General features: G+C 34.4%; 1 protein-coding gene across 1 annotated transcript; it reads left to right on the forward strand.

Moving 5' to 3' along the window:
• The first annotated feature begins 5,061 nt into the window (after nt 1-5,061).
• LOC116021767 (UDP-glycosyltransferase 86A1-like) lies at nt 5,062-9,338 on the forward strand. Its single transcript, XM_031262242.1, has 2 exons — nt 5,062-5,726; nt 8,110-9,338. The coding sequence occupies exons 1-2, from the start codon at nt 5,198-5,200 to the stop codon at nt 9,078-9,080; spliced, it is 1,500 nt and encodes a 499-aa protein (XP_031118102.1). The 5' UTR covers nt 5,062-5,197; the 3' UTR covers nt 9,081-9,338.
• The last annotated feature ends 4,224 nt before the right edge of the window (nt 9,339-13,562 follow it).

The following is a 13,562-nucleotide window of genomic DNA, read 5'->3' on the forward strand; positions in this document are numbered from 1 at the left end:
ACAATCGGCCCAAATTTAACTAAAAAGTAGTCGTTGTCAAGAGTTACTAGTTTCATTTTGGATTTAGGATGCCATATGGTGTTCAGTCTCTTCAGCAGATAAACATATCCTATTTTCTTACCCATTACCTTGACAATCAGACTTTGTCCCCAAGGTGTTCTTAATCTTGCTTTTTATTTTTTGGAGAGGGGGATGGATGGGCACTCTGGATCATCTTTGCGTTCTTTGTCCTCCATTTCGTCATCCGAGGCAAAATCTTCTTTCGAGATCTCGTTCGGCTTATCTATCATATCTCATGTGAGCATGGCTTTGTATGAAACGTTACTAGAGATGTTGGGTTTTGTCGTTGTTTGCGCCTCCTCACCGTGGTCTTTCATCTGTGTATCTTTGTCCCCTACAGTTCGTCGCTGGGCTATCAATTTTAGCTTCCTCCATGGCCTTCTTGTCCCCTTCGGGTAGCTTTAGGTTATCACTTTTGATTTCTTCAATTCCATAGCAACCTGTTCCTCTGTGGCCATCATCACCTTTATTTTCTTCGTACTTCTTTCCAGCAAATCATGGTCCTTAGATCTGGTCTTCGCCGGCAAATTATTTTCCGGCGAAGTCATTCTTCGCAAGCTTTTTCACGACGTGGCCGACAGGAAAAAAACAAAAGTGCACCTCAACTGCACACGAGCACAAAAATCAAGAGAGAGAAGGTAGGGATGCAAGTTTTTTTGTTATTGAACATCTCTATATAATCTTGCATTGATATACTTTAAATTACTTATTTAAAAATAAGCATTGAGTATTATCTCATTCGCACTTAAAATATCTCAGTATGATATTTTTTTTATATATTAATTTTATTTATATAAGAAGAAATAAAAATAATATAGTTAAGTAACTCAAGTGGCAAGTGAACTCTCTTTGTGGGGAAGAATTTCGGGAGAACCTGAGTTCGATTCCCACAAGTGACGATTTCCCTTGGGCAAGCTCTTGTGCCTCTCAGAGCAAACGCGGGTGAACCCGGACCATTAAACGGACGGAGAAAGACCCGGTAACTTTACCAAAAAAATATATTATTTTTATGTAACTAAATTCTTTATGAATTTATAGCATTATTTTTTATGTATTCGAATTTTTTATGAACTTATAGTATTATTTCTATGTACTTGAATTTCTGTGAGCTTATAATATTTCATTTTTATGTTTTTGAGAACATATACCCTACTCCTGAATATAACTTGCCAAAGTTAACCTCTATAATTCCATAAATGCATGGGGCCCAGATACAATTTTAAGACAAGTGATAATTAATAGTTACTTTATAAAATTATAATTTTTATTTTAAAATGCTAAACTTAGAATATTTAAAATCAAATTGAAATTTAGTCAAGTTTATTATCAAAATATAATAAGCAAAGGATAATTCAAGGAGTATTAAAATTCAGATCGGACGATCTAATCGAAGAACATAAAAAGTAGAAAAACTGAAAATATAGTAATATTTATTTTACTGATTAAATATAAATTTTTTTAATAATTTGCTTTTAAACTACAATGTAAAATGTCAGTCAGATTTTACATTTTAATTAATTAATTATTTCTTATGATTCAGACGCATCCTCTTAGATTCCCTTTTCAACATAGCCACTCAAAAAAAGAAATAAAAACTCCCACTGCCCTTCACTTTAATTATTCAATTTCATTTTTCAAAAGCATGATTATATTTGCTATAATTATTTAAAAATAAGTATTAGTCATTACTAAAAGGCTGCTCTGTAGTGTTAGTGAGATCCGATGTCTCTGACACGAGGTCAAAGATTGATTCTCATTAAGAGAAATTTAAGTCAAGATATTTTAATAATATTCTTTTATATTAATTCTAATTTGTAAACATCAATCGTTATATGTATCATATAACTAATTTTTAACGCGCGCATTGTACGAATAAAATAGTACACAATGTTTATTTTTAAATAAGTAGTTTAAAATACATCAATGTAAGATTATATATATAGGGGGTGTTTATGCATAGGCAATTGAATGTTGAATTTATTTATTTAAATTGAGAATTCAAAATATATGAATGCAAGATAATATAGGAAAGATTGATTATAATTGTCATTAAAATAAATGTTTATAACTTTGTAAAAACGTTGTCTAAAAACGATAGTCTAAATAAATATTATTTTTGTTTGAATTTGTCTAAGTTTTTGTAATTCTCTTTTGGCCGGGTAGCATTGTCATTGTCTTTATCTTTAGTACTTGTCCTGTTCTTTTTTTATTGATAATGTGTTTATATGCAATTGAGTTACTAGGGATAGGATAGAGGGCAATGCCATGCAATGAGATTATGGTGTAAGAAGTTGTGAATTTGTTTTGTTGTGTATATTACTAGATCTTAGTTATATTATGAACTCTTAATCTTGCAAGCGTCTGTTGATATTTGTCAACTTTATAATTTCAAAAAAATACGGAGTAACAAATAAAAAAAGACTCATAGGTCAAAGTCTATTACATAGGGGAGAAGTGTGGGTTGGAGACTTCCGACTTGGAGGGCTTGAGCTAAATGACAAAGGTCTTATGGATAACTTATAGATGACCAATAATAGTCTTCGTTTCTTCAAAAGATTAACAAATAAAAATAAGTATAAAAGGACTTGTACTAACGTTAAACTACAATCATGAGTCATAACTTATTAATTGTTTTGCATAGAACATCTGATATTTTGTTGTATAATTATAAAACCAATAATATATTAGTTTGATTTTTATTCGGAACAAAATAATGACCCAACTCTCTTTAATTAGACATTGGCCCTGTTTGGTAAATGGCTGTTAGCTGATTGGGTTGGCTGTTTGGGTTAGAAGGTATAATTTGTTGATAACATTGGCTGATTGTAGAAAGTTGTTTGATAAATTAGCTGTTAGCTGATAGCTGTTTGGTATAATTTCTTTTCTCAAAAAGCCAATTGAAAAGGCTGCTTTGAGTAGCCTTTTGAATTTTAGCATTTTTGAGTTACAAAAAGCTTATTATTTACCAACTAATAGTGGTCAAATAAGCCAAAATTGGCTGATAGGCTGATTATTTACCAAACAGGGCCATTCTTTAGTAGGTATATTTCCACTCACATAATTGGAAGAAAGAGAAAGTAAAAAAAAAAAAAAAATGTTGTGCTACGTATTCTAATATAATTTAAAAACCTAATAAGTCACCATCCAAATTATATCCCTAATTTTATATTTATTTTTTCTGTTAAGTTTTTTATACATTATTCTATAAGAGTTGTACTATACAATTTCTTAGATAAAAATAACCATACCGTTATAACTTCTGTTATCTTTATTATTATTATTATTATTATTATTATTATTATTATTATTTATTACCATGCACTTGCACACACAATAACTTTTCTTATATTCTTTCATAGGGCTGTTAACGAACCGAACATAAACGAACGAAGGCTGTTCGTGTTCGTTTGTTAAGGATTTTGGGGTATTCGTGTTCGTGTTCGTTTGTTAAGGTTTTTGAAAATCCTGTTCGTGTTCGTTTGTTAAGCGTTCGTTAGTGTTCGTTAACGTTCGCGAACATGTTCACGAACGCGTTCGTTAACGTTAACGAACACGTTCACGAACGTGTTTGCAAACGCTAACAAACACGTTCACAAACGTGTTCATTTACGTTCATGAACACGTTCGTGAACACTTAATAACCAAACACCTGCACATGTTCATGAACACAATTTGTTCGTGAACAATAAATAATCTACATTCACGTCTTCACGAATTATATATATATAAAAACATGTTTGCGAACATTATTAAACGCACACTAAACGAGCTTGTTCACAAACACTACTACATGAACACAAACGAGCTTGTTCACGAACACTACTAAACGAACACAAACGAGCTTGTTCGCAAACACTTAGCAAACGAGCTTATCACTGTTCAGACTCTGTTCGTTTATTAATCAAACTCTAAATTTTGTTTGTTAATATTCATTTACCTTAATAAACGAACATAAACGAACGCTTACCGAGCTCGAACACGAGTAGTTTGTCGAAAGCTCTGTTCGCTAACAACCCTATTCTTCCATGATAATAATGTATGTAAACATTATATATAAGAAATACGTTTGATTTTAGTACTCAAAAAAATAAGTTTGATTTTATTTAAATTTTAATTAAAGGTTACCATAATTATATTTAGTAATTTATTGTATTTAAAAATCTTACTTTAATAATATTAATCCATATCATAATTAATATTAGATATATATTTTTATGCAGCATGCATATAAAATACTAGTGTTAATAATATATCACCATGGAGTTAAAAAAAATTAAAATAACAGATGGTTTTATTGCAATGAAGGAATTTGGTACCGGGATACAAATACCATTAATGAGTAAGATTAGACATTACTCGAGTAAAACATAATACTCAGTTAATAGTTTCCCTAAAAATACTCATTTTCCATAAAGGATACAAATCTTTTCTATAAATGATCATTATATATATGATGACCAATTTTTTTTAAATCAAAATCTTTCATTATATAATGTTATAAGATAAGTATATTTTAGAGTGGGTCAGCCAATTTAAGGTAATAGCTAATGAATTAAAACATTTTTTTTAAAAAAAATGGATTTTTTAAATCTTGTATCATTACACATTTACAATTGTTATATCATAAACCATAGTTCATATTACATTGTAAACTCAATCTAAGAATTATGTGTCTGCGGTTAACGTATTGTATACAAGCAATTAATCATTTATGTACTTGTAAACAAATTGAAGACACATAATATAATAATTACAGAGACATAACATGATAACTACAAACACATAAATTCTAACTGTAAGTACATAAGATGTTAACTGCATACACATAAGATTTTTGTTTATAATTATGGACTGAGATCTGGAGATTATTTTTGAATCAAAGTCCATAATGCAAGATAGACCTTATCCATATATAAGATAACTTACGGTATTATTATCCGTCACTTATTAAATGGCGGTGAGCTTTATTTATCAAGGAGTGGATCTCAGTCCATAATTATATTCCCCCATTTGACCCTTCAATTATGAAGCCTCAAAGTGGTGGCCATTTATAGGTCCCCCCCCTACACCACACCAAACACCGCGTACTATTCAACACTCCGATCCACCTCCAATCTCCGCCGCCGGCCGCCGTCCAATGGCGGGGCATCACCAAAAACCTCACGCCATCATGATCCCATACCCATACCAGGGCCACGTCACCCCCTTCGTCTACCTGGCCATCAAGCTCGCCTCAAGAGGCTTCACCATAACCTTCGTCAACACCCATTACGTCCATTCCCAAATCTCCAAGTCCCAAGCCAACAACCACAAAGACGACATCGTAGCCATCGCCAAGAAATCCGGTCTGGACATCCGCTACGCCACCCTCACCGACGGCTTCCCCTTGGGGTTTGACCGCTCGCTTAATCACGACCAGTTCAAGGAGGGCATTCTCCATGTCTTCCCTGCCCACGTGGATGAGCTTGTCGGGAATCTGGTCGCCTCCGATGAGGATCCCCCTGTGACTTGTATGATCGCCGACACTTTCTTCACCTGGACTTCCGTCATCGCCGACAAGTACAACCTCGTCAACGTTTCATTCTGGACCGAACCGGCTCTCGTCTTGTCTCTGTACTACCACATCGACTTGCTCAAGAAAAACGGTCATTTTGCCAATTCCAACGGTAGGTACACTCTATTCACCTTCTTCTTAATTTACTCCCATTTCCCACCGACACCCAACATTATTATTATTCACATCCAATTCTACCTACACATTATCATAACTATTTTTTACTCTAAATCTATAGATGAGAGTAAACTTTTAGTAATATTCCATTTGATCTTAGTATCATTATAATATGAATTTTAAGGGAGTAAATTTCGGCTATCTGTCTTAATTTTGTTGGAGGAGGACGACAATAAAGTAAAATAAAATAAAATAAAATAAAAAATTGATCACCCTTTTTTTTTTGAATGAATTAAAGGATAACATAATGTAAGTAGGGAGTAGAATGTCGGAGTATATGTAGTATTAATCTTACTAAAATATTTTCATATTTGGTCCTTTAGATATTACTTTGTATTATATTCGGTGTATATTTTTATTTATTTACTTTTTGGGTTATCTTTTAATCTTTGTGATCAAATTATCACTAGAAAACAGTTAAATGTTTCACATTTTCAGTTCAAAACCAAACATTTGTTCCTCAAAATTTTTCTTATTTCCAGTTCAGAGCCATATGTTTCCTCCTCAAAAGTGCAACAGTGAAGTCAATATGATTTTTGAATTAAAAATACAATATATTTAATCATTTTTTATTGGATATATACTTGGTCAGAAAGCTAGATTAAATGTGAACCAAAAAAAAAAAGGTGTACACTTTATATGACAACAATAATACTAGAAGTTCAAATATAAGAGTAACCTAGTAGGCTAGTACAGTAATAGTCATGAAACAAATGTGGAAATAATTTTCTTTTAATAATAAACAACCAATAACACAAGTTGACAAAAACTATGTTGTCTCCTTTCTCTCAATTGGTTGGTAGTGTCAAGTGTGGTTGGTGGGGTTTCCCCTTTTCACATTCCTTTTATGAGCTTGTGGGGTTCTTGTGCTACCATGTTACGTTGGTTGCTAATATTATTATTAACCCCACATTGGTTCCTAAGTTTTAGTTGGTATATACCACAGGATATTTGCCTAAAGGTCAATTTTACCTTCTTTTTATAGATGTTATAAAAATAGTCAAAGTTGTCTATAGTAATCTGTTATTATACATGGACTCTCTTGTAAGATTATCTTACCGATCTATTTATGTGAGACAGATTAAGTTTAGATGTAAATGTAATATTTTATGATGAAAATGGTCTAGATGAAAATGTAATATTTATGATAGAAATTGTAATATTAATTTTATATATATATAAATTATTAATTATGAGTGAAAGCATAATATAATACTAATCCTAAATTGATTGTTAGTTATAAGGGGAAGTGTAATACTTATAAAGAAAAATGTAATATTTTTAAATCAGAATGTAATATTTAGGAGTTGAATAGTTACTTATGAGGAAAAATGTAATATTTATAAAAACAATCTCATAGGAGTTTTTGCATTGTTCATATATAAAATAAATTTGAAATAAAATAAAATTTGTAAATGGGTCAAATAAATCTTCTTATTATATCCGTCAACTATTATGTAGTGTGATAATACTTTTGTTATTATTTCAAATAGGTGGTCACCGAATCAAATCCTGATAGTTGGGACATTGATTATTTGAGCTGCTAAGTGTTTTAAAAAAAAATTCTTATATCTGAAACAATAATTAGGTCCTAAATTATAAAAATTTTCAAAATGTAATGATTTCCAATGAAGAAACCATGGAACAGTTTTTTTTTTTTTACAAAATTTTATTTTTAATTTATTTATTTGAATAAAATATCTCCTCCAACACATTTTAACAGATTACCTTTTGGTAACCAGCTAATAAGCTCAATTAAATTTATTTCAGGAGTTGAGATGTTTAATTTATAGTTTAAAGATGTGTTTACTTTTGTATATAGTTTGAGGGTTTATTTGATTATTTTTTAATAAAATTTTTAAAAATAGATTTATTTTCCATTTAATAATTCTTTGGTTTTTTTTTCCTCCAAAATTAAGGTATTTTCAAGTCTAATTTCTTAATTATCGTATATGATCCAAAAGCCACAGAGAGAATATTTATGTATTTATCATCTGAGAAGGTTTGCAACTTGCAAGTAGGATGCAGAGGTGATAACTTTAGTTTATAAAAAGGTCCAATAAAAATGATTTGTCTGTCTGCCGGCCTGCAAAATCACTTTGGTGTAAGCTTTACAATAATGTCTTGGGACTACAAATGCATATAATAATAATAATAATAATAAATAATAATAATAATAATAAAGTGTCAGCTAAATCATTGAATTTTACAATTTGTGCAATTGAGTCACTGAACAAAAAAAGTGTGCAATAAAACAATCCTAATAATAATAATAATAGGGTGACTAATGTTTGGTTATTTTGATGATGAATTATCAGATAATCGAGAGGATACCATAGACTATATACCAGGAGTCAAAGCAATTGAACAAAGGGACCTGACGTCATATCTCCAATCAACTGATATATGGACGGTGATGCACAGAATCATCTACATTGCATTCGAGGATGTTAAGAATGCGGACATTATTATCTGCAACACAGTCCAAGAGCTCGAGCCCGAAACCCTCGCTGTCTTAAACATGAAGCAGCCCGTCTACGCCATCGGGCCCATTTTCCCGTCCGGTTTCAGCAAGAACCCGGTTACCACCAGCCTATTATCCGAGGCCGACTGCTCTCACTGGCTCAATTCTAAGCCCGATGGGTCGGTCTTGTACGTATCCTTCGGCAGCTACGCCCACACCAACAAAGCGGACATAGTGGAGATAGCCCACGGGCTTATGCTCAGCGGGGTGAGCTTTGTTTGGGTTGTCCGGCCCGACATCGTGAGCTCCGAGGAAACTAATTTTTTGCCCCCCGAGTTTGAACAAAACGTGGGGAACCGAGGTTTGGTCGTGCCGTGGTGCCGGCAGACGGAGGTGATCTCGCACCCGTCGATTCGCGGGTTCTTGACTCATTGTGGATGGAATTCGATACTGGAGAGTATCTGGTGCGGGATACCGTTGATATGTTACCCGTTGGTGACAGACCAATTTTCTAACCGAAAGCTAGTGGTTAACGATTGGAAAATTGGGATTAATTTATGTGACAAAACGTCCATCACACGACAGGAAGTTGTGGAGAAAATAAACGTTTTCATGAGTGGAAAGAGTGTGGAGCTAAAGAATGCAGTGCTTGAAGTGAAGAGCACATTAAAGAATGCATTAGCAATGGAGGGAACATCCCAAAAAAACATGAATCGGTTCGTTGAGGATGTGAAAGCCCATGCATGGAAGCGATTCGGGCTTGGGCTTTCTAATGGGTCTTCTAATGGCCATGTTATTGCACCTCTCAAGCAAGCTCAGCCCTAAGATCACTATGTAGGGCACATGTGTGAGTGTGGGGGGTGGGTGGGGCATAGTGTTACTAGTATTACATAGCTAATTATGTATTGGTGGTGTGGGGTAACTTTCTTTAATTTACAAAGTTTAGATTGCCTTTTTTCTTCATGGTACGTTGTTGAAAGTTTTAAGAATTTTTGTTAAGGTTTTGCTTGTTTGTTTTTGGGTTATTATATTTTTGTTGTACAACAACAATTGGGACTATTATAAATGTACTTAATTAATACACATTTAGTACAATTGTACAAAGCATGAGTTTATTGTAAATTCGTGCATATACACTATATATTGAACCCATTCAAAAGTTTATGGGTGGATTTAAATTTCAAAAAAAAAACAAAAAATGTAAATAAGGGCCGGCACCATATTGATGTTTAGTGGTTTTACAAAGAAGTTAAATGCGTTGAATGTTGGTAGGGCTGTTAACGAACCGAACATAAACAAATGGAGGTTGTTCGTGTTTGTTTGTTAAGAATTTTGAAGTGTTCGTGTTTGTGTTCGTTTGTTAAATTTTTTAAAATTCTGTTCGTGTTCGTTTGATAAGCATTTGTTAACGTTCGCGAACACGTTCACGAACGTGTTCGCTAACAAACATGCATGTTCGTTTACCTTAATGAGCATGTTCGTGAACACTTAATAACCAAACACCTGCACATGTTCATGATCACATTTTATTCGTGAACAAGAAATAATGTACGTTCACGAACAATAACCAAACAAACAACACAACTACAAAACACTACACCAAATTGGTCATTTAGCGGTGGTTATAAACGAACGGAGGCTGTTCGTGTTCGTTTGTTAAGGATTTTAGGGTGTTCGTGTTCGTGTTCGTTTATTAAGGTTTTTGAAAATCTTGTTCGTGTTCGTTTGTTAAGCGTTCGTTAGTGTTCGTTAACGTTCGCAAACATGTTCACAAACGTGTTTGTTAACGTTAACGAACACGTTCACGAACGTGTTCGCAAAGGTTAACAAACACGTTCACAAACATGTTCATTTACGTTCATGAACATGTTCGTGAATACTTAATAACCAAACACCTGCACATGTTCATGAACACAATTTGTTCGTGAACAATAAACAATCTACATTCATGTTTTCACGAACAATTATATATATATATATATATATATATATATATATATATATACACACACACATGTTCGCGAACATTATTAAACGAACACTAAACGAGCTTGTTTGCGAACATTACTAAACGAACACAAACGAGCTTGTTCGTGAACACTTAGCAAACGAGCTTACCATTGTTCAGACTCTGTTCGTTTATTAACCGAGCTCTAAATTTTATTTGTTAATCTTCGTTTACCTTAATAAACGAACATAAATGAACGCTTACCGAACTCGAACACGAGTAGTTTGTTGAAAGCTCTGTTCGCTAACAACCCTAGATGAGGGCAGAAAGGGAACCATATTATGTGCACAATGATAATTTAAAGTGGTTAGTATAATTATATATGTCTTTGTGAGAAAGAATGTATAAATCATGATGTGATGGGTTGGGTACTGGTGGAAGTTTTTGCACTTTTAGCCCCACAACTATTGTGGCACTTGTAGGATTGGTTAATGACTTTCAAACTTTGTAATTTTAGTCCATGACTATTATATTTGTTGCAAAAATAATCACTTTTCAGTCAATTTCTCGCCGGAAAATAAATCCGTCATATTTTCCGGCAAATTTTGCAGGAAAAAATACCGGCAGGTTTTTCATCAATTTTTTTGCCATAAAAAAACCCCCTTTCAAGTAAGATTAAAATGGACATTTACATTGTTGAAAAATTTCTCCTTTCGAGCATGAAAACATCGATTGTCATGTTTAACACTCCATCTATTGTCGAAAGTATATACCCTATTTTGATTTCTGACTATGGCGGGGCTGGGGATTTAATTTAATTTGTTTGTAGCATTGGCAGCTATAGGGGAGAAGGAGTGGTTCTTCTATGTGCCCAGAGATCGCAAGTACAAAAATGGCGACAGGCCCAATCGGCTGACCACTTCCGGCTACTGGAGGGCCACCGGAGACGATAGGATGATTCGCAGCGAGAATTCAAGGTCTACATTAGTAGATATTCTTAATTTTCGAGGTGACCACTTCCTCACATGTTCACTGGTGTTCTAGCTACCAAGTAATACTAAATATCTAACTCCAACAGAATTTCATAATTTGGCTGCCTCTTTGTTTTGTGGAGGAACAAAGTAATTTTGAAGTTATTTCCATTTTAGGTGTAATTTTGAACCCACAAGGAAACATGATTCCGTCACAAATTCCATATACTATTGTTGAAGTTGATGAATATGTTGTGTTCTTGCTATTATTTTTTATGCATGATCCAGTCAATGGTTGTTGGAAAATAGGTACACAACATCAACGTAGACTAGCAACCTTTAGGAAACAAGAATTAGTGCGGGCATAAGAATGTCTATGCTATGTTATAAAACACTGCCTTAAAAGCGTTTAATTTCCAGTGACGGTCCGAGACGCTCTCGACTGGCTACACAGATTATATTATATGCTCAGATGTAAGAGGGAAGATAAGAAAGGGATAAGCTTTTTAAGTAAGGTTTCAATTGTGTTGTATTTGTTCGAACAACAAGCTAAGCAATTTATAGTGCAAAGTCTAACAACCCTCTTGTTTATGTCCACACAATGTTCACATTTTTTGGAGAAGAAACACACCCATGACTAGGAAGAATACTTCAAACATATGCACAAAATTAGGGGAAGAAGAATAAGGATTAAATAAAGCTTTATTAAAAAGCCTTATTTTTGAATGTTTTAACAACAATCCCCACACATTCAAAGATAAGTGTGGAAAAAGAATGTCTGAGCAACACAAAAAGTTGACCTTGATGTTAGTGAACGAGATCTTGAACTAACACGCAGTGACTCTAAGTAATTTTTCTTTCAAGAGTGATAAGATCTTGAATGGTTGTAACCCATTAATACAAAAAGTTAATCAATAAAGAAAAAGCTTAGGTTAAAATTAATCCATAAAGAAAAAGCTTAGGTTTTTTGAGGTGTGGGTTCAATCAGGGCCAAGTTTTAGGTTGTGCAAGCTGCCCAATAGTACATGACCTCAAATTTTAGAGGGCCCAATATTTAATTTTTACCTAACTAGTTAAGAAATTAAAAATAAAAAAGTTTGCAATTAGTTTTAAAAGACTCCAATGGAGAAATGGTAGAAACATGTGTTTATAGTGTTTTATCTTAGAGATTTAGGGTTCCATTTTCTATTATTATTATTTGTTGTATTTTTCCATTTTCTTTGTGATTTTCTATAATCAGATTCCTACAGTCTTAAAACCTTATTCATCTCTTCTTCTCCTTCTGATTCTTGAATTTTTGGAAAGAAATGGAAAATCAGTTGCCAGTAGCCAACTTTGAGGGTGAAAATCCTAATGTTGTCGAAAACAACAGTGGTGGGAATGGCAACAATGTTGCACATTCCCAGGCACCAGTGAACGTAGGTTCACAGGGAGGTGTCAGTTCGGATGGGTATATCCCAATGATGAGGGTACCTACGGTACCAAGTGGTTCGGCTGAAAAACCAGACAAGTTTACGGGATCATTCTTTAAGAGGTGGCAGCAAAAGATGCTATTCTACCTTGCTACTCTCGGCTTGTCAAGGTTCTTGACCGAGAAGGTTCCTGAGTTGAAGGAACAGGATGCTCAATCAGTAATAGCAGTCGGGCTTTGGAAGGATTCTGACTTCCTTTGCCGCAACCACATTCTGAATGGGTCGTGTGATTCCCTTTACGATGTTTATCGTAAGATTAGCACAGCTAAAGGCACTGTGGGAAGCTTTGGACCACAAGTATTGAAACGAGGATGCCGGGGCAAAGAAATTTGTTGTCGGCAGGTTGTTTGATTTCAGAATGGTGGATTCAAAGACCGTGCTGAGTCAGGTTGAAGAGCTGCAATTGCTTTTTGACGAGATCCGTGACGAAGGCATGCTGATAAGTGAAGCCTTCCAAGTGGCGTCCATGATCCACTTGCTGCCTCCAGGATGGAAGGACTTCAAGAACTACCTGAAGCATAAGCGAAAGGAGATGAGCCTGGAGGACCTAATCCAGCGACTCCGAGTTGAGAAAGGGAACAAGACCAGTGATGGAAGAGGACCTCTCGTGGGAGGTGCCAAGGCCAACGTGGTGGAGCACGGGCAAAGCTCCAAGAAGGGCAAGTAGAAGTTGGGTCCGAGAGGTGGTGTTTCCAAGGGCAAGTTCCAAGGGAAATGCTACAACTGTAGCAAAATTGGCCACAAGTCTACGGAGTGCAAGGCTCCAAAGAAAAAGAACAAAGGTTCTGAAGCCAACATGGTTGGTGTTGTAAGCCAAAAAGTGGTTGAGATTAGCCTTTCGGCTATGGTCACTGAGGTGAACCTGGTGGGGTCCAACCCACGCGAATGGTTCATTGACACTGGTGCAACTAGGCAT

Source organism: Ipomoea triloba, chromosome 6, assembly GCF_003576645.1.
Source record: "Ipomoea triloba cultivar NCNSP0323 chromosome 6, ASM357664v1".
Lineage (NCBI taxonomy): Eukaryota > Viridiplantae > Streptophyta > Magnoliopsida > Solanales > Convolvulaceae > Ipomoea > Ipomoea triloba.

What these genes read in the sequence shown, in the direction of transcription:
- LOC116021767 (XM_031262242.1), top strand. Translation starts at nt 5,198, where the DNA reads ATGGCGGGGCATCACCAAAAACCTCACGCCATCATGATCCCATACCCA. An exon ending in TCATTTTGCCAATTCCAACG is followed by an intron (nt 5,727 to 8,109) that starts GTAGGTACACTC and finishes ATGAATTATCAG; the next exon opens with ATAATCGAGAGGATACCATA.